Here is a 20,956-nt window from a genome sequence, read left to right on the forward strand (position 1 = left end):
GTAAGTATAAAAAACATAAAAATCCAGAAACAAGATTAAATGGAAATCTTTGCTTTTAATTACGTTATTTTCTTCTGGGTTGCTGAATTGGATTGGATCTTGGAAAGGCCAGTCAAAGGCATGACAGCATGGTTGGGAGGTGTTGGGCAAAAGGAACAGCAAAACACTTCAGGGTGTAGTAAACACTGAATTAACTGAAATATTGATAAAACTGCAACCATAGATTTTTAGGAGGTATTCTTAACAAAATGTTGTGAAATGTTAGGTCACATCAATTGCAGTCCTATGCTGACTGCTGCTTTTCTACCTCTCACCTCTGTTGTATGTATTTAGTAGGGGCAGTTTGACTAACTTGCCTCTAGTATGTTCTGAGTTACTGATGATAGCATTGGATTTCTCAGCTAAAGGACCTGCTTTTCATGGTGCATCTGTATTACAGAAGAATTGCTTTTTACCAACTGAAGGGAGATTCAAAAAAAAAAAAAAAAAAAAAAGTCTATTGATAACAAGGTTCAATATGCTTCTTAATTCCCATGATACTGGCCAGTTGCTAAGATTATGCTGAACATCTAATATACTTGACGAGATCATCTTATTCTTAGGTGTAGAGTGGATTCTTGGTTACAGCCCACACTGAACATTTCTGCACCAGAAACTAGATTCTTCCAAACTGAAGGAACCAGCTGCTTGGCTTCCTTTCACCTCATTAGTTCACAGTTTTGGACAGAAAGTTGTTGATGATAAAGCTGAACCCCAACACTTAACAGGTTGTTCTTCTCTTGCAGGGCGAAGACAGCACTCCAGCAGTATCTTGCATGATCAAAGACTAATTGAATCTATGGACACCCCTCATGTCTACTTAAGGAATAGCAGGAGATATTCCTGACTCCTTATATTTGCACAAGTCACCTTGGGCTGCATTTTTCTCAGGTGCAGGGAGCTGCTTTGCAGAAACAGTTTAAATGATCAGGTCTCCAGTGCACTTGAGAATTTTTTTTGAGGTAGTTTCTTTACTCAGAGGACTCTTGGGGGGTTGTTTTGTTCTTCTGTTTTTTGTTTTTGTTTTTTTTCCTGAGCTACCTGGACTTTTGAATAGAACAATCAGTCGTCATTTTCCTTTTGGGCCTACAATTTTCTGCTTTTGCTGCAGCCTGCGTGTGTGTGGGTGTGTTTGAGTGTGTGCGTGTGCTTGGATGAATGTGTGTGGGTGTGATACCTCAATTTTGTTTTTCCTTTTTTGTGTGAAAATCTTTTTCTACAGGTTTTCAAGGGTTGACCATTGTTTGCTGTACGAATACTTCAGTGAATTATATACAGTTTGAATGAAATGTTATTTAAAAAAAAACAAAACTGTTGTATCCCATAAAGTTTATTTTGAATTTTGAACAGATGAATGTTTTTAAGTAAAATATATGCATTTCTGAACTTCAGCTTAACTTAAATTATACTTCCTTTCTAAAGAGGAAAATAGAGGGAGACAGTAGACCCCAAATTATAAGCAGTACGTTCTGTACTGACAAGATCCAAGAGGTAGCATTTTGCTGTCATACAAGGTCACTTGGTACTAGTGATATACTCAAATCAATGGAATGGGTCAGCTGGATTGCTTTAGGTTCCTGTACATTTTTTAGAAGGCTCATACTTTAGAGTTAGCATGACTGACTTTTCTGGAAAGGAACAGGTGGCTGCAATAACAGCATGCATAAGCTATTGCTTTAGAAGCCAAGGATTTGCTCGGATAATTGCTGAGGGGTTAGTTTATTTCACTGGTGATAAGTATTTGCTGATCACTGATATCAATAGAGTGAACAGCATCTTGCAAAAGCTACACTTTCAAGAGACCAGAAGAAGCTGGCAAGCAGTGATTAAGGGATTGCTTTGGTTTTGCATCCTTTACCTCCAGACATAGTTAAGTGGCTTACAAATTATTTCCATTAACAGGTGCATTAAGTTAGGGAAAGGAATGGAAAAAATACAATTTTTTTCTTTTTACTCAGTCACATTGCTATAAATCTTGTGTATATATGCAGATATACACACTTGCATGGATTTGGATACCTGGATTATAAGGGAGGGGATTTTACTACATTCAGAAGCTAGATTGTCCATAAGTTGCTGAAATTGTGCCTGTAAGTGTGGAGAAAAATTGTGAGTACAAATGAAGAAGACAGTGTAAGGTCAGGCTGGAACACAAGACCCACCCAGTGGTGGCAGGGGTCAAATATGCATAGGAACAAATGAGAGCAGCAAGGAGCTCTCCTTCATGCAGTTTCAGGGTTCTTGCTTTCTTCCCGTGTCTACTTCTGATTTCAGTTTAGACTATAGTTTTAATAGTCATAATCTCCAAACACTATATTTACGTAGCACTAACGGGCACACTAAAGATTGCAGCCTATGTCTTAAACCAAAACTTTCTTGTGTTACATTGAGCTTCAGGAAGGCTGCAGCAAGAAGAGAGGTCTGTAACTTTGCTAACCAATTCTGATAAGTATCTTAATCTTTAATCCTAATCAGAAGGTCAAATTGTGATAGCCTTACTTTTTTTCCAAGGTAACTACTTGTGTCAGAAAACGTGACCACAGTTTGGCCTGGAATTTGAATGTGCTATGTATCAGATAACTTATCACATGATTGCAGAGGAGATATATACATTTCATGTAATTTCTTCCACTCTTGAAAGACAAATAAAAGTAAGCACCTGACACTTTTTCCCCAGGCATTGCAGTAAGCGACTGGCAGTTTTTTAATGTCCTTCTGCAATTTTTTTGTGATGGACTTCGGGGGCTGAACAAACAGAAAAGTGAAAATATGTGAGAACTTGATAAATATCAGTACCTCAGAAGTGAAGACTTATTTATAAAAATCAATCATATTTTTTTGCTTGAACTCGAAGAAAATTCTGAGGCAGATATTACTAATGTAAAACTTCAGTGTGCATCTGGCTTCTAAATTCACACTCCTGCTATGTACGTTTAGGAACTCAAGTTCTTACATATCTCTTTTCCCCCTCCTCCTCCATTCACGTTTCTAAAAACAAATCTAAGTTTGATGCTATAAAACTTCGGTGCCTAAAAGTGTTCAGAAAAAAAGGTGAGTAAAGTATCTATGTACATCTTTGAGGTTGTTTCCTGAAATTCTACCAGAAAAGATTTAAGAAAAAAAAAAAAAAAGAAAAAAAATAAAAATGCTCAGACAATCTCGTTGCTGCATGAGAACAGTTGACATTTTCCACAGGTGTGAAGTTGATAGGACAAACTGTTGGATGAGAACATTTTTACATTCAGTTAAGCTTTGTGAATAATTTTTGATGTTGCTATAGGTATGTACAAAAAGAAGAAAATACTGTAAATAAAAAGAACTTTACCAGAACATCTAGGTTTTTCTGAACTTCATGGAAAAATCTGAGCTTTCTGTGCCATCTTCTCCACTGCCTCGTAGCTGCTAGCCTGAGACTTACAATGGGAGCAAACTTGTTGGCCAGATGTTTACCAGCTTTGTTTGGGTGGTGGCATCTTGTGAATTAGTTACAGAGTTGCTTGCATCACCAAAACAAGTAGAGCTTGTCTGAACAGGATACACATCCTCAGATTTCTGGTGTCCTTGTGCCATCTCTCTTCTAGAAAACCAATCATAATCAATTTTTATATGTTCTATCTTTATATCTCTTCAGAGGGTCCAGTGATGATGGCCAATCTGTGAAGGTGTGTCCAAAAGCACAGTTTTTCGTGGAGTTTGGCATGCTAGTTATCTGACAACTGGTATGCTTGGTTGTACCTCACCTCCCCCAGCTTATTTGGAGCAGTCTCTCCCACTCAAAGTCAAGTGAGACTTAAAATTTGCCTGTTGTTCCTGTCACAGATTCACATCGTGGTACTGAGACAAGCTATGCGATGTGCTCAAAAGCATCTTGTGTCAGTATGTTTTTAAGGCAAGCATCTCATATCTTTTAAAATCTATTTACAGATTTTAGCTGTGTAGTAATTGCTACGCCTCCAGCATGAAACTGCTGAAGCATAAAGGCAGAAGAATAATGGAGGTGCATGAGATTAAATTCTTGAAGATTACAAAATTGGTTTACTAAGAGGACTGTCTAGCAATCCTGAAATGTAAGGACACGATAGGTGTAAACATGTAAAAATCCAGTTGTGGCCAAAATGATCAGGACTTTACTGAAGGCTGAGGACTTTACAAAAAGCTGCTGGGGGTGTTCAGGGGTGCAGCTTGCTCCTCTGAGCTGGTGCTGGAGGCACTGGGCAGTGTCCCTTGGGCTTGGCAGTGGCAATGAGGGAGAGCAGTGGACGTGCCAGAAGCCAGACTCTCAGCCAGGAGAGACCTTGTCCAGCTGGAGGCCGCCATGAGACAAGAAGCCCCCTGAGGCCTGCTCCTGGAGCCTGAGGACCCTGGGCACAGGAGTCAGCAAGGGTGAGCAGCAGCTCTGCCGAAACTGGCATCGCCCTGCGGGCCTGACTGCAACCCAGCAGTGCGCTCTTATTGCAAACGAGGAGGGGAGAAAGCTTTTAAAGTTGAGCTGCATTTGGAGTGTGGCCAGCAGCTTACCCCCCCCTGCTCGGTGCTGGGGAGGTCAGGGCTGGCTCCCGCGAGGGGAATCACGGAGGTGACGGAGCCAAACCCTCCTGGCTGCAGCACTGCCGAGCAGGGGGAGCGGGGCAGGCTGTGCTGCTGCTCCTCCCCACGTTGCCAGGGTTGCGGTAGCAGCATTGGGGTGCTGCCAGCTGCCGCGCAGGTACCGCCAGGCCCCGGCCTCGGCCCTTCTGCAACTCTCTTGGGACGGGGTGGGGGGCTCCTGCTGCGGTTTTGGAGGTGTGCGGCAGTTCAGGCCCTGCAGCAGCACTTCATCTCCAACCCCGCACCTTTTGCATGATGTGAAAGGCAGTATGTCCCGGAGAGAGGAGCAAAGACAAGTGAAAAGCTTTCTCTGTGCTGCAGGTTGGCCAGCAGCTGGATTCGCATAATTAGAAGACTTCTGCTGGGCTTTGCACTGGGGGGTGCTGCTCAAAGGACCCTTGTTGCTGTAGAAGAATGGCTGCAAAGAAAAAGGAGGTAGTCCTTCAGGTCAGTAGGAGCCAGCTGTGATAGAAATGCCTTTTAAAACATCTTTTAAACTCACAACAGTGGGAGGAATGATGTTCAGTCCTAGGGTAACTTGCATTCTTCTGGCAGAGCCCTATTGCGAGGACCTCATGGTGGAAAAGTATTCCTGAAGGCAGGTGGGAAGCGATGGCAAGTGAGCTATGTTCCCCAGAGCCAGGGTGCAGAGAGTTCCCTACAGGTTGTGTTGAAGGGCTGTTAACGTGCTGGCACTGTCCTGCGGTGTGGCTGCTTTCAAAGAACACCCATGGATGTTTCACAGGATTGTTCGTAGCACTTCCAGAAGTAGAGACCAGGAGGGGAAAGGGGCATTCTCCTGGTTGTTTTTTGAGTCTCTCACTGAATGTTTCTGACCAGTTCACTTATTTAGAAAGGTTGATGCAAAGCTGGAAAAAAAAAGTTAGGAGGTGCAAGAAGAATTCAAAGGCTGAAAAAAACTATTTCACAATGATGCACAGAGTAAATTTTCCCTATTTACGCTGTGCAAGAGACCTCATGATGCTTTGTTAGGAGGAGAGAGGGGATTTCTGAGAGCAGATTAGCATGCAAAATCATAGAAAAAGCCCAAAAGTAGGTCATTAACATCTTGAAACTTTGAATGAATTTCTTTACATAAGAGAGACAGTGAAGGAAGAAGTACATAACCTTGTTTGTTCACTGTAAGAATTGGAAAACATGGGGTGAAAGTTTGAGCGTTTGTATGAGAAGGATGATCACTTTGTTAAGCTAGAAATTATTTATGCTGCTTGTCTCCCTGTGTTCGTATGTGATGGGGAATGTAATTTAAACAAGATTTTTCACCTTTGGCAACTGAATATACACCCAGTTTAGGAGAGCCTGGCCTAGGCTTGCAAGAATGTGGTTGTTCACATCTGCAGGTGGATATATATGAACCTCGTGTGGGACACGATGTGATGTCCTAGAAAAGTTCTGGTTGTGTCAGAGTAAAGCAAGTCCTAGCTGCCTCTGGGCATTCAAATCAGCAAAGCACTTTAAACAGCCTTGGCATTGCTTTCCAAGTCCATCAGTCGAACTCATTATTGCAAATTATAATCATCATAAATGAGTTGAACTCATTAACATTCTTGAAACACTATGAGGGTGGTCCTTGCACTGATGATACCTGGAAAAATTACACTTCTTAATTCTGCAGATGTTCGCTGAAAAAATTAGGCTTTGGGTCATATGCTGAACAGGAAAACAGAGGTGTTTGAACAACTCCCCATTCTCTGAGTGCGGTGGGGTGCTGGAGAAACTGTACAGTGTGACCTCCAGTAACGCCTCTGAAAATCTGTAAAAGGCCGGCCGCTTAATTTGCATGGGAATTTCCACTCTTCAAATTCTTTACTTTGCAATTTTGACAGTCCTTTAATGTGTGTTGGTGTTAATTATTGAATAGTAGCTAGCCTTATTGCAACATACTGTGTTCCAGCATAGACAAAATGTATTTAGGATTAATGATACCAACTGAGAAAGTTATTAAGAATCTTAATTGTTCACTATCAGCACAGCAGCAACAAACTGTATTACCAATGTAACAGCAGGGTGATTCTGTAAAGTCGCTTCTTTAAAGAGTCCAAATTTTCAGAACAATTTGTTTAAAAAAATACCAAACACTACTAACCCTGGGCTTTCACCCTTTTTTTCTCCTCTTTAAGTCCAGCTCAGCATTTTTAGCATGTCCTGTTGGCACGGTTAGTGTATCGTGTTATTGCTGACACTCGAGTATCTCATGCTGATCCTTATTTATTTATTTATTTTCTTTGCAACAAGACCCTGTGAAAATTATTCTTTGTTGCTCTCACATGACCTACGCTTACAGAAACAGGCTGGTCAGCAAAGGAGGTTGCTGGAGTTATTGGAGAGCAGTGTGGTGTTCTAACAGCACGACCAGCCCATGGTGCGGCATCCCACAGCCTGTCACAGGGGTCACTTCGTTCCTGCTTCAAGCAAAGCTACCTGGAGTGAGGGAGGAAAGAAATTACTAATGGAGGGAGAGAGGGCTTGCAGCTGAGAAGGATGAATGTGTCCCTGGGTTTGGTGAAGGAGTCAGCCTGAATGCTGCTTTCACAGCTGCAGCCTTAGGTGATCCCTCAGCTGCAGCCTCTTGTCTTGCACATCAAAGGACCCAGAAAACACAGAGTGGTGTCCTGTAGCTAAGATGGAGACTGGGGCACAATAAATGTGGATACACACCACCACCTGGTAGGTTCAGCTGGGAGACTGGTCATTTGGCCATGATGCTGATGCCCTGCCAAGATGCAGAGGCTGTTTCCTCAGTCAGACCCCAGAACAACTTTTGGTCTCTCCGCAAACTGATGCGGGGGTCTGCAAGCAACCAGACTGTTCAAATGGTCGCTGCAGCTAAAAGGGGGAGGGCTTGCATTTGCGTGGATGCTCCTCTCCTTTCCATGTGCCTTTCCTTCCTTCTGAGACAACTTAGGCCTCTAATCCATTAAACTGTTCCTCAGGGTTAGCTGGCTTGCTGATGGGTCCCTGAGAGCTGGCGTCCAGTAGTAGCAAGAGCATGTGGGAAGGAGGGGAGGAATAAGAGTTTGGGGGAAGAGTATCTGAGTTCAGCTGACTGCATGGTTTTTCTGAGAGGTCTCCCACCCATGTTCTAGCACAGCTTGGCACTGCGCAGCGGACCAGAGGTGAGAGGATTGCAGTCAGAAGGTTTTTTCTGAAGTGTTCAGATAGCAATACCTCTGTATGTCTGATGTCTGTCTTACATGCAAGAATGCAATGATGTGTCCGTATGTTTATAGCTACCTGGTGACTTACTGTTGCTCTTGCTGTTTTTAAATTTTCACACAGACTAACATCAATAGCCAGGAACTCTGGGAAGAAATGCTGTGTCTCAAAGGCCTCATTGGTAAGGGCTTGGTCAACATCTGAGGTTTCTTTTGTTCCATGTTAAAATGACTCCAGTCCTGTCAGGAATTAGTTTCTACTGGTATGCATGTTTCAGTCAAACCCTGTTTCTCTTGCCCTGAGTGGAAAGAACAAATAACACTGTAGATGCAAGACTAGCTGGAGATCAGTTTTTCTGCCTTCTGTGGGACAGTTACCGTGAAACAATGGCACCACTGGAGCATGAGACTCTGGAGTCTCCAGTCTAGCCACCCACTTGGAGCAGGACTGTCCTGGCTCCTGAGGGTAGGGAGGTTAGAGGGATGATTAGGTAAGCATTGCGTGCTCTTCCCCTGTGCAGCAGGTCTCCCTAGAAAATCTGATACCTCCAGGGGATCAGCCATATAAATATTTCTTCTCAACTCCTCCATACCATTGTTATTAGCTTGATATTTCATAATGTGATTTCACACACTCATCTAGCAATGGAAACCTTGAAAGAGTACGATAGTTTCTACTTCAGAGTTGAATCCATAATCTCCTTCTAGGTGCTTTTAAGTGTCATGCCACACTGCAAACATACCTCTGGGAACAACAGCCACAGGCTGTGGCTTGAGGGGTTCAGACAGACCTTAAGCATATCTCCTTCCCTAGGAGGGTGGTGCCACAGGGGTCACTGTGGGGCACCCCAGTTCTCAGAGGCTTTCAAGTTTCTTATTATTGTACTAAAATTCTCAGAGGTTTTCAAGTTTCTAATTATTGTACTAGCAACCTTTTTGTAGTCCCCTTCCAGAAGATTACAGTGCAAAGAGGACAAGTGCACAAGCCAGCCTATTGGTCTAAAAAGGCTGATTTTGACCTTTTTCTTATACATTTTCATGCTTGTAGTTGTTGATGTGTTTCAAGCCTGGTGTGGTCCCTGCAAAGCAGTAGTGGATCTTTTCCGAAAAATAAGGAATGAAGTCAGCAGTGACCTCCTGCATTTTGCTGTGGTAAGATCCAATGTAGCACAGCTTAAAATAACCATTGCCCTGAATTTAGCAGGTAACTAAAGGCTGAAGTAATTTATCTTTCTAATATTCAGCCAAAATGGTAACAGTGCAGAAGTTCCAGCTTGTGTAAGTCTGCTGGATGCAGGCAGTCGGTTACATCAATAACAGCTTATATCATTAAGAATTTTCAGGCTTGAACATTTCTGTACTTGTCTTCTTCTCCTTTGCAGAAGCAATCTGAAAACGTGAAGGCAACTGATCATTTTTTTCCTGTTTTTCATATTTTACCACAGTCTAGCTCTTGCCTTAGCCCTGCCAATAAACTTGCTGTTTTTCTTTGGCAAGATGACAAGTTTGTTGGCAGTTGTGTGTTTACTGATGTGGTGAACTTTTCATAGTAATTGCTTCTGCAGTTTGCAGCAAACTGCTTAAGCTAGACAGAATCGGTGGCATATGTATTCCTCTGATGTACAGGGGAGAGTCTGAAAGAGCTGGATTTCTTTGCTTTGGAGAAGAAAAGATCTAATAGCTGTCTTCACCTGTCTAATGGAGCGTTATTAGAGAAGGCAGAGACAAATGTTTCTGAATGGTACAGAGTGAAAGAACAAGAGGCAACAAGATCACCTTGCAGCAGGGAAAATTCCAATAGATACAAGGTGAAAAAAGCATTCACAATAGGAGTGGTCAGGACACTGGGACAAGTTCCTGCAGAGGCTGTGGGGCACTGTTTCTTGGAGATGCTCAAAACTCCATGTCACGCAGCCTTCAGCAACCTCCAGCTGCTGTGCAAACCACTGCTGGCAAAATCTCCCAGAGACATCTGCCTGCTTCTTGTGTCTCTGATGCTGAGCTGAGAGAACTCGCTCTGACCCCTGTCATTTTAGCCCATAAGACTGGGGCCCAGAGGTGCTTCGCTGTACATAAGGGATGAGAGTAGGCAGTTGAGGATGTTCAGGTCCAGTCTGTTGCATGTGTAGTCCTCTGAAGCAGAAACATTTTTTAGAAACAGCTGTTTTATTTTACATTCCTTTTAGGCTGAAGTTGATTCCATTGATGCTCTGGAAAAATACAGAGGAAAATGCGAGCCTGTCTTTCTGTTTTATGCAGTGAGTGACAATCTTTTTACAGTAGTTGCATAGCAATAAATATGACTTGTCAATGGGAACAACTGTCCCCTTTGAGAGCTGTCCTACCGCAGGACCTCACTCTGTCACATGCTGCTTCAGTTTGCCCTAAGACTGATCAGGAACAACAACGAAGGTTGTTCCAAAGTTTCCCTTCCTTTTGGAGCAGAGCAGCTCAGCCTGGTACACAAAGTGATATGTGATGTTCTCCTCTGATGATTTCCAGAGCTCGGAGAGCTCTGCTGTGAACTAACTTACTGACAGACTTGCTTTTCACACCTTTCAGGGAGGAGAACTGGTAGCTGTTGTAAGAGGAGCGAATGCACCGTTGCTGCAGAAGACCATTCTGGAACATCTGGCAATGGAAAGGAAGGTTTTAGAACATGGCGGGGAGCGTGTGGTGGTAACCAAGCACTGAATCGTGCTTTTCTCCTCGTGCCGGAGGAAAGGTTCATTATCTAGTGCCAGCATAGCTCTAAAGTAGGGGTACTTCCTTGTCATCCAGCATTTTCCAAGAGAAACTATAGTGTGTTTTGTCTTGACCTGTTCACCCATCCCAAGCGTTAATTTTATTCCTTAAAGCTACCTTCTTGGCTTCTAGTTCTAGAATATCTAACAGGTCTGTTTGTGATGGCATTTCTCAGGCTGTGGTGGATGACACTTCGTTGCAGTCTTAGTCATTTCTGTTCCTTGCTGTGCAGGACCTGCAGCCTGTACGTGGATATCACTGTGTGCAATCAGTCTGCCTTTCAGCGGCTGGTGTGGTCTGTAGTGTCTGCTGTGCAGCTCTGGGGTGTTTTGTGGCAACTTTTCTCCTCCCTCCAGCAGCAAGCTCTGGTGTCAGAGCCCAGCAAACTGCAGCGACCTGCTGCTGCGAGTGTAGTAGGGAACAGTGTTTCTGAAAAAGTGCTTCCTTTCATTTGATCTCAACTTGCTGTGCAGTGGTAACGGTGAATCCCCTTAGTTCTCATACAGCAAAATGACTCTTACTCCCCAGACACCTTCTCCATGTCACTGATGATTTCCTTAGATAGTTATTAAATCTTTCCTCAGCCTTGAGACCTCTGTTGTCGTAAGTGTCACAACCCTGGTTTGGTTCCAGGTTCCTACTACTGCACTGCTGCTATGGGGTGTGTGCTCGGGGCACCTAATCCTGGATGGTCCTGGGGGCTGAAACCAGAGGCAGCCGCAGGCCCTCCCCAGCCCAGCTGGTGTGAGGGCAGCCTTCTCGTACATGCTCAAATTGGGCATTTCCAAGGAACAAACCTGACTTTCCTGCCTCTAACCTGCTTGTCTTTGGGCATCTTCAAAATACAGAAGGTGCTGTGTGGGTAACTGCGAGCTCCTTCTGGGGGGGCAGTGCTCTGGTGCTGCTGACCAGCCTGTTTCTTTGAATGATTTTCCTCTGGCTTTTGCCAGGCACCTGAGGGAGAAGTGGCGGGGTGGTGCTGGGCAGGCAGCTGCTCTGCTCGCACTGCTGCGGATCTGCTGCAGGTGGAGCTGGGGCCCTGCCTGGCAGACACGGCTGGCGCCTAACGAGCCCCTCAGGATGCTCCCTGCTCCTCCGTGTGCTCTTGCTGCTAGGCACGAGACGAAGCCTTCTCCAACCAGGAAGGAAAGGGGGCAGCTTTTCGGGAAGAACACGGGGAAGGCTGGCTAGGAAAGGCAGGTGCAGCTGCAGGCTGCTCTTCTGGCCCTTGCTACATGCTTTTGCTGAAGCTGGAACCCAAAACACCCCAGTAGCTGCTGCGGGGACACCAGGGGAACCTTTCTCCGCGTGTAACCGACCAGGCGCACGTCTTAAAGAATAAATAAATTAATTAATTAATTAAAAACAAAGTTCCTGCCGGCGCCGCGGCCCCTTTAACGCCGCAGGGGGAGCCGCAGCGGCTGCGCCGGCGCGGGGCGGGGCGCGTGTGGGGCCGCGGGTTCGAGTCCCGGCGGTGCCGGCCCGCTCCCGGCCTGCCGCCGCCCCCGGCCCGCTGCCGCCCATGGACGCGGCTCAGGAGCCGGGATCCTGCCCCCCGGGAGCCGAGGCTGAGCCGGGCGGGCTGCCGGGCCCGGGGCCTCCCGCTCCGCGGCTGAGCGTGGCGGAGCTCGACCGCGAGCTGGACTCCCGCAGCGAGCTGGTGCGGCCCCAACCCTGCGGCACCGCGGTCCCCCCCCGGTCCGTACGGCCCGGTCCTGGTCCTGGTCCCGGTCCCGGTCCCGTCCCTTTCCCCGTCCCGTCCCCGCTGCCCCTGCCCTATCCTCGGGCAGCCGCGGGGCCCGGCAGGGCGGGGGGCAGCCGGTGGTGCCTCGCTGAGGAACCCCTCGTGTTCCTTTTTCCGTGCTGAAAACCCGAAATTCCCCCTTTTAACGTCAAATTTCAGGCAGTTAGCTTCAAATCAGGAAATCTGCGCCTACACGCTGTGTTCGCGCAGAGGTGGATCAGAGGGGTGTGCGCTTGGCTGCTTTTTCTTTAGTTAGAAACGAGCTCGGGAGGTGGTGTGGGCAACCTAAAGGCAGCCTGTGCTTTCTGCTGTCCAGATCGATGACAAAGAATTCGACATTCCTCAAGTTGACACCCCTCCGACGCTGGAAAGCATCTTAAACGAGGTGAGTGGCCTAGCAGCCGGCTGCAGCGCGAGGGTGCGCTGAGCTGAGGCACCCTCTGCTCCTTTGGCTGGCCTCGTGTTTTCTTCTGGGAAATAAAGTTGCATAACCCCATAATTTCCTGATATTAATGGCTGACAAAGCATATGTTCGTTCAAGTAATTGCTGCACTGTAAGGCAGAGCTGCATTTTTCAGTTGAAGTACTCCTGGCTGAACCATAAGGGGTTTCCATTGAAATTAACTGTGTTCAGCTGTGGAATTGGACAGTCACCTGGAGGCTATGCTGTCCTTTAAGGTCAGGGGCATCAAACAACTTTATTTTTAGCTTTAAAACAAACAAACACTACCCAACTCTGAGCAATTTTTTAAGACATGGGAGGAGATGAGAACTAGTTCCTTCACAACTCTGTTTACGTAGTCTGTTGCACGTGTTTAGCCCTGTGGTGGGAGTAACAAACTCTCAATGCCTGACGCTGCAGGGGAGGACTGACTTTGCCTCCCCCCCAGTTCTGTTTGTGTTTTCCAGTAGAACGGTTTTTAGAAAGGTAAAAGAAGGGTGTGGAAGTAAAAGCAAACTCCAAGGAAATAGGCTTTGTAGCAAGTTGAGGGAATTGGTGGTTTCCTTTATACTGGTTTCATTGGAAGTCCAAAGTGTTTGGGACGGGTTACTTCTTTCAAAAAGCTACGCTAATAAAGGCATAAAATGTCCCAGACAGTTGGATATAGACTTGGAACTAGAGGAATATTCATCAGCGACTTGCTGCCCGTGCAGAAGGGGATATTGAGTGGTGGTGTGCAGGGGTGCGACCTGTTTGTGTTGATGCCTGTGCTGGTGAAGGCAGGGGGGATGTACTGGATTGGGGTGGTACCAAAGCGGAGGCTGCAGTCACATCCACGTCAGGGCAGTGGAGCTGCGGTCACCCGAAGAAAACATAGGTCAGTGCAGACAAACAGAGTTTTATCCAGTGCTGTTTATCTCAGTGCATACAGGGTGGGAATGACTGCCAAAGGATCTGCTGAAAAGGATTTTAGCATGGAGCACAACCTGACTGAGCACCTGCTCTGATCTCTCTTTGGCAGTAGGTGGAGTACTGTTTGCGCTCTCTGGCTCTGTGCTTCAAGGGTAACGTGAACTGTAAGGAATTTAGAAGACAGTGGGACAATGGCCGTTTAAAAATAACATAAAAACAATTCCAGGCTGAGTAGAGAGAGAACACCAGCAGAGGACCCCAGTCAGGGCACTGTCAGCCCTCCTGCTGGCCACACTCTTGCTAAAGACCCTGGGCTCATAGCAGCCAGCGGTGCTGGTAGACCCTTAGCCACCGTTTGGGCAACTGCTGGAGGAGCACATGATAACAGCTTTATGCCTTCTCGTGGCAACTGGAGACACTTGAGAACAGCTTACTGAAAAGTCTGTTAAAAGTTTGAAAGAATAAATCATACATGGGGAAGAAAGATTTGTTAAAATCTTTCTATCCAGCCTACATCTGTGAGTATTGAGAGTTCCGAAAACTGGTTCTTCAACGATATCAGTTCAGTGAAATGATAGTTCTGTTTTTCTAAGGCAGACTATCTTATTATCTTCAGCTTCTATTTCTTTTTCCTGTGTTATTGATGCTATTTTTCTGTTGTTTCAGTTAGGTTGTTGTGCATTTTGAACATTTACTAAGCTGTGGTGATTCTCTTCCTTCAGACTGATGATGAAGAAGAGTCTTTCATTCTGGAGGATCCCTTTCTCTTGAACATTGATAACACGGATACACATTCCTATGACACATCTTCTGTAGCAAGTTCTGACAGTGGGGACCGGACACACCTGAAAAGGTACCACAGGACTGATTGCCTGGAAGGTTAAATGAATTTTAAAGCAGCACTGCATATATCCGTTAGAGTTAGCCTGTTTGAGCAATAAGTGCATTTCATGGGAATGGAGTATTAAAATTTATTTGAATGTTAATGATGATATTAAAACACTGAACCATATTTACTTTAAAGAAAATCTTTCAAAGATTTGATGGAAGTCTGTTGACTTCCTGAGCCTGCAAGCAGCTGGTCGTATTTTTAAAAGGTGAGTGAACTGCTGTTGCTCCTCTAAGTGGAATGTTAATCTTGACATCTAAAAGCAGTCTGGAATGTGGTAGTTAGCTGTAATGCTGCTGACTTGTCTCATTAATTAATGAAATGTGAGGGCTTCATCCACATCCTGAGTCACTCCTATGGCTTTCTTACATGCCATAAGAAGTTGGTGTTTGGTTTCCCTGATGTTATGATTGTTACATGAGTGATTGCATAGGATACAAGGCTATGAGGCAGTGTGTTGTGGTATATGCTGGTGAACTTTTTCAAATAAAATGGGTCCTTAGCCATAACATAGGCTATTAGCAACATGTTTTGCCAACCTACTTGCGAGCCATGCGTTTATGTGCCTCTGGAGAGATAAGAACCAAATGTTTTATGTGTTACTTCTGGAGTTTTGGAAATTTAACTTTCTGGTGGAGTGTGGCAAAAAAAAATAAAAATCTAATTTTCATGGGGCATTTCTCTGTACTGTGTGCTATAGTATGCCACAGCTTTTTAGAAGGTACTTTCCCCTGTACACTTGTTCACTTGTTACTTGTTAAAGATATTTTCTCCATAAACACCACCATTTACCTTTCACATAAAATCAGCTGTGTTTGAATCGAATGTTATTCTTGAAGCATACATTTAGTTTTCCCAAGGGTCTGTATTCTGCTAGTGAGCCTTTTTCAACTTTTTATTTTCCTCAGATGTTCACCTTTAGAGGCTGGAGCTTCCTGACTCACTAAAAGCTGAATTAAAGAGCAAAAGTGTTGCTTTTGGGCTTTATTAATAAATGCTAAGGTTTGCAGATAAATGCATGAAGTTGAATATTTGTTTGAAGGGCTTTCTTTTTCCCCAGGAGATGAGTTTAAAACAAATACTTTGCAGGTACAGTGGTACATTGTAAGCTTTGCTAATAATTTCATGTCGATTTGATTCTGGGCATGTGGGCTTCAGGAATAAGAATGCAGGGGTTATGGGTGCGTGCAGAATTTACATATTGGTTTAGCTGTGGGTTAGAAAAAGTTCTAAAGCTGTATTTGGTTTGTTTCTTGTTTTCTTAGGAAGAAAAAACTCCCAGATTCTCTTTCTCTCCATGGATCAGTTATACGACTCTCGCTTCTGAAAGGAATTTCTGCCCAGATTGTATCTGCAGCAGTAAGTGTCTTTTTCTGCTGGTTGCATTCATTAATTAAAATGCCAGCCTGCTCTGTTGTAGAGGGATGTGTGTATTCTCTTCCCTCTCCCCATTAGTTATGGATAATATTGACGTGTTTGCTACTTAAAGTACTGCTAGCAATCTCTAGCTAGGAGTGAATCAGGTATTAGCTGAGATCTTGCAGCAGCAACATGGTAGGTCCTCTTTAACACTAGTTTGTGTTGCTAGATGTTAGTAAAGCTAATGGGAAAAAATAATATAAAATGATAGGAGTACTATTGTTCTGCTTGCTTAAAGATGCTAGAAGCAGGTTTGCTTAATGCCTGTAGCAGGCACAGAACGCACTCATCCCAGGCTCACATGTTCCTGGGTTTGTGACTGCACTTCAGGCCTGCCTGGAGTTTTTGCTGCCAGGGGAAAACTGACTGAGGCCAGAGTTAAGGCACAGATTTATAAAGCACGTTATTTCTGCAGCACGTATGGTAGCTTGTTAAAATAAAATACAGGTGACTCATCTGTGTTTTTAGGATGGTTGTGTGACTGGAGTCTGAACGTTAGTGTGCTGTAGCTTGTTTCGTTGAGGGAGGTATGGGTGAGCAACCCAAATGGGAAGCTAATAACGTGTGCTTAAGAGCAAAGTGGTTTTGCATTGGATATCAATGCTGTGTACGTAGAGAATACCAAAAATTGTTATTCAGGTGAGACTGTTTTGAGAACATGACAGCAACTTTCCTATGGAATTACAGGCAGTTCTACTGGCTCTCCATTTCTGTGCACTTTCTCATTCTCTCTGGGTTTTTCTAGCCAGTGGTTCTCTCTGCAGGTTCTGCCCTACTGGAACTGTTGAAATGTGACTTGTGTTGGTTTAATGTGTTCTCTAGCTCTGCTTATTAGAGAGATGCATTGAGCTGGGAGTTCTACCTCTTATTTATAACATGTCCTGTTCTTCTAGGACAAAGTGGATGCTGGCTTGCCCACTGCTATAGTAAGTACTCAAATTCCAAGCACCGTGTAGTTGTTTATAAGTTCGGTAAATTTGAAGCAGTAATTTAATACAGCTGATAAATGCATGCCTAGTCTTATCCTTGCCAAGAATTGTTAAATCAGGGTGGCAGAGGCAACATGAAAGATCTAGCTTCTGGGAGCAGAGTTCAACCTTTCCTAAGTGCTCAGCTGCCCCTCTGCTGACCAAGCCCCGTACTCTCCCCTTTTCCATTTCATCACCAGGACTTGCTAGTTGATCACCTAACGTTTCCCCATGATGTAAGTGTTCATCTATGGAACACTTTGAATTTTCCTACCCATGTCTTCTTTGCCAGTCATTGCTTTGACTGCTAACAATGCTTTAAAGACATTTGAAATGAAGTGCTCATAAAGTGATGAGTTCAAAATCTCTGTTGCTCTGATGTAACTGAAATACGATCTTAATGTATAAAATTTCACTAAAAGCCTTTTGAAGGACACTCCTGCTTAGCAATTTGCACTAAATTTCTTGAAGTCAAGCATGCTAATTAAAATATATCGAAAGTAAAGCTGCTCGTAATCAGAGAAAGGCTTTAAGTAGGTGAAATACTTAAATATTCCTGTCATTGTGAAATAGGTTTTAATATTTTATGAAGAAAACAAAGATGTACTTGGTCATTTTGACTGTAGTAGCAGCAATCCATAAGAAACGATACTTTTTGGTTAAAAAGAAAAACTGGACACTAGGTCTGCACAGCAAAATTGAAAGCCTGTGTGACTGAGGTACATGTCGGATGGAAAACTATACTTAAATACTCCAGACTTTTAAGCACTTTACTTTTTTCATCTGACTTACAGCATTACATCAGTTCTAGATCTGCTATGAAGTTTTACTGAGGTGCAGTCTGCAGGCACGATGAAACTCTTGTGGCTGTATGTAGCTCTTCCAGAAGGGAGTTGGAGTCTTTGGGCTTGCTGCACAATGTCTCTTCAGGGTACTGGCGCTGCCCAGGATTGTAGAAAAGTTCAGATATGGATGTAGCAGCTCAGTGAAGGAAACCCTCTGAATATTATATAAATATTATAAATATAAATATATGAATATTATATAAACCCTCAGCTACCACACCAAAAGAATGAGGCTGACTTTACAGAGAAGGAACACACTGTGGGAACACTCTGAGCATTTGAATTTCAAAGAACAGAGGAAAAGGCAGCCCCCTGAACCTGAGAAAATCTGGATTATGATCATACAGGTGTAATACTTTTCCAGCTTTCACGTAGGAAATTTCTGCCGCTTGTATGTTAGAAAATGGTTGTACATAATAACCGTTTAACCTTCTTAAATCTTCTCTCTCTGGTAAACTTTGCATGAGTGTAGTGAGACTTATAAGTGGTGGATTTATGGCTGACATTTCTCAATTTTCAATCTTTCTACGTGACTTTTTCAGGCAGCATCAAATCTGATAGCAGTGGGGACTTCTCATGGGTTAGCTCTGATTTTTGGTAAGTTAAAAATAAAGCTTTATTTTTTTTGCACGTTAATGATCTTAAAAACAAACAAAACAAACAATCCCCAAACTAGCTAAAGATACAATTGCAGGGTGGATTTATTTTAATGTATTGTTTGTGCTAACTATAACATTCTTTCAGCAAAGAAATAAAGTACAAGTATTATTTCATTTGTCCTTATTTGCATAGTTCTTGCTTCTGATTTGCTGGGGATTGGCATGTGGATATCAAGGAAGTTAGCTCCTTGGCTGTTGTATAAAAAACCTTTTCTCCATTTTTATGTGTAACTTACTAAGTTTTGATGTCAAAGAAACCAGAATCCGTATGCATCAGTCTTGTACAGTATTAATCTTCTCCCTTTTGAGATAATAGCTGCTAGGATTAGGAAAATTAAGTGTATTGCTTGAGAAGGGGAGCTTCTACCCATAGCTACCAGCAGACTTGCATCATAGGCTTCACCTTCCCTGGCTTTCTCTTGGACCTGTCACCTCTTCATCCCTTCTTTCTGTTGTTCTTTCTCTTACCACCAACCTGTCTCAAAGTCAATAAAATTAAAAATATCTGAGGTTGTGCCTCTGACTAGCCAGTTCAACAGCTAGGTAAGAGCTGTTCTTGAAGTGCTACCATATATTATGTCTGTGCAGCACCAAATCCTTAACAATTTTAGAAGTGTAATTATGTTTTCTTTCAAAGTTGGCTGAAATTATTCAAGAGACCAAAAGTTGTGGGGGGACAGGGTACAACAGACAGATGGGAAGGACTGTGACAGTGTAAAGCTCGCATCTTGGGAATCTAGAATTTAAACCATTTACTGAATTCAAAATATAAATAATTGCAGGGTGTACTTAATCTGAGTGTAACTAACCTCTTTACTACAGTCAGCATATAGTCTTAGTGAGATCTTAGGAGTAGATCATCATGTTTTTTCTAAAATTTGCCCAGTATGTGGAGCTACTACAAAAGATTTTTTTTACTGGGGTTTTCTGATCGCTGGCTTTCTATGTGGACACTTGATGCAGTTGGGAAGCTTTTGAACAAGAAGTTGTTCTCTGCAGATGTCATAAGAGAGATTTTTAGCATTTTACATTCCAGAAAGGGCTCTGGGAGTCTACATAAGCATGCGAAGAGGAAGGGTCGTTCTTTACTTTGTTGTGACTATTTCTGCATCCAGTCCCACTCCAGAGGATTGATCACTGAATGTCAGAGAAGCTTAAAACGCAGTGGTATTTCAGTTTGTACATTTCATAAGGTTTTGTTTTGTTCAGCAGGTGTGTATAGCAAAGTTTTCTTTGTTACACTCTTGATTGGTTTTGGACCAACACATTTACTGTTACTTTCACCATGATCTTTGCACCTTTATATAGTTTGTAGCTTCCGAAGGCAATGTTGTGGCCTGTGGAATACCTGGCAGAATGCTAGTTTTTTTTTCCTGATTGAAAGGTCCTTGACTGTTACTAAATGTTAATACTCTAAAAATTTCTCTACATACTTGCAACAAGGGCTTAAAGTTTTCTGTTCTATTGAAACCTATAAAGTTATTGTTTATACAGTCACATACTGGGCTGTATTATCGTAAGGGCTTTCAGCAGGTGGAAGAAAATGATTATTTCCTTCTGCTGTGTACTTGTGAGACCACATCTGAAGTCCTGTGTCCAGTCTGGGGCTCTTCAGTACAAGAGAGGCATGGAGGTACTGGAGTGAGCCCAGCGGAGAGTCACCGAGATGGTTAGGGAACTGAAGCATGTGATGTATAAGGAGAGATTGAGAGAAGGGGCCTTCTTCTTCATGGAGAAAAAGAAGCTAAGGTGATACTATATTGCTGTCTTCTACTAGCTAATGACAAAGCATAGAAAAGAGAGAACTGGACCTTTCTCAAAGGTCCATGGTGTTAGGATAAGAAGCAGTGGACTCAGCTTGCAGTGTATGAAGCTCTGATTATTATCATTATCTTTTTTTACCATGTAGATGGTTAAGCACTGGAATAGGGGTTGATAGAGGTTGCAGAATCAGCTTCCTTGGGATATGCAAAACTTAGCAGGGCCCTGAGCAAGCTGATCTCATCAACCCTGCTTGGAGCAGCAGAGTTGGGCCAGGGACTGTCATACCTGTCCCTGGCCCGTAATAATTTAGGCCATAACTACCTTGCAGCCTAAAATACTCTGTAAGTCTGTGCTACAATTTAAAGGTGGTGAGGAATGGTATGTCATCCAACTTTGTTTCAGACGGAGTCAGGACTGATTCCTGCACACTTCTGTTCTCTTTTTGTCTTTAATTCACTGAACTCAGTTTATAAACTCAGTTTTCCTCAGTGACTACATGCTTTTTAAACCGCTTAGTTTTAGCGCATTAGCTATATCGCAGCATCCTCCCGGGTAACTGAACAAATCAAAAGGCCAAAAGTTACCAAAAGAAAGCACCATCAGCAAAATCCAAAGGTTCTCTGAGGATTATCACATATGCTGTTCTGTACTTCTCTCCTTTCTTTTATATTGATTTCTGGCTTTTTCTTTCCTCTTTTGACCCTTTCTGTGTGGACTGAAAGGAAAAGGTACGGTAATACCGCACTGTGCATGTACCCTGCATGAAC

At 43.5% G+C, this 20,956-nt stretch overlaps 3 protein-coding genes across 4 annotated transcripts in view; all 3 read left to right on the top strand.

Moving 5' to 3' along the window:
* ARMC8 (armadillo repeat containing 8) overlaps window positions 1-1,425 on the top strand; it is a 61,408-nt gene extending 59,983 nt beyond the window's left edge. For both annotated transcript variants that reach the window (XM_084291847.1, XM_084291848.1), the window contains one exon: window positions 786-1,425. In XM_084291847.1, coding sequence (XP_084147973.1) covers window positions 786-819 — 34 coding nt within the window. In that variant the 3' untranslated portion in view covers window positions 820-1,425. The remainder of the gene's footprint in view (window positions 1-785) is intronic.
* A 3,615-nt stretch (window positions 1,426-5,040) lies between these two features.
* On the top strand, window positions 5,041-10,496 carry NME9 (NME/NM23 family member 9; the record flags this gene model as incomplete). The annotated part of the gene is made up of 5 exons (XM_084292118.1): window positions 5,041-5,073; window positions 7,927-7,984; window positions 8,851-8,954; window positions 9,989-10,060; window positions 10,365-10,496. 5 exons carry the CDS (start codon window positions 5,041-5,043, stop codon window positions 10,494-10,496), a joined length of 399 nt encoding a protein of 132 aa, XP_084148244.1.
* Window positions 10,497-12,008: 1,512 nt separating this feature from the next.
* Window positions 12,009-20,956, top strand: part of VPS8 (VPS8 subunit of CORVET complex) — a 76,162-nt gene continuing 67,214 nt past the window's right edge. The window contains exons 1-6 of the mRNA XM_084291964.1: window positions 12,009-12,207; window positions 12,608-12,676; window positions 14,368-14,498; window positions 15,800-15,893; window positions 16,847-16,879; window positions 18,309-18,363. Of these exons, the coding sequence (XP_084148090.1) occupies window positions 12,070-12,207; window positions 12,608-12,676; window positions 14,368-14,498; window positions 15,800-15,893; window positions 16,847-16,879; window positions 18,309-18,363 (520 nt within the window). The 5' untranslated portion in view covers window positions 12,009-12,069. The remainder of the gene's footprint in view (window positions 12,208-12,607; window positions 12,677-14,367; window positions 14,499-15,799; window positions 15,894-16,846; window positions 16,880-18,308; window positions 18,364-20,956) is intronic.

The sequence above is a fragment of the Netta rufina genome (genome assembly GCF_964035555.1).
Source record: "Netta rufina genome assembly, chromosome: 9".
NCBI classification, from domain to species: domain Eukaryota; kingdom Metazoa; phylum Chordata; class Aves; order Anseriformes; family Anatidae; genus Netta; species Netta rufina.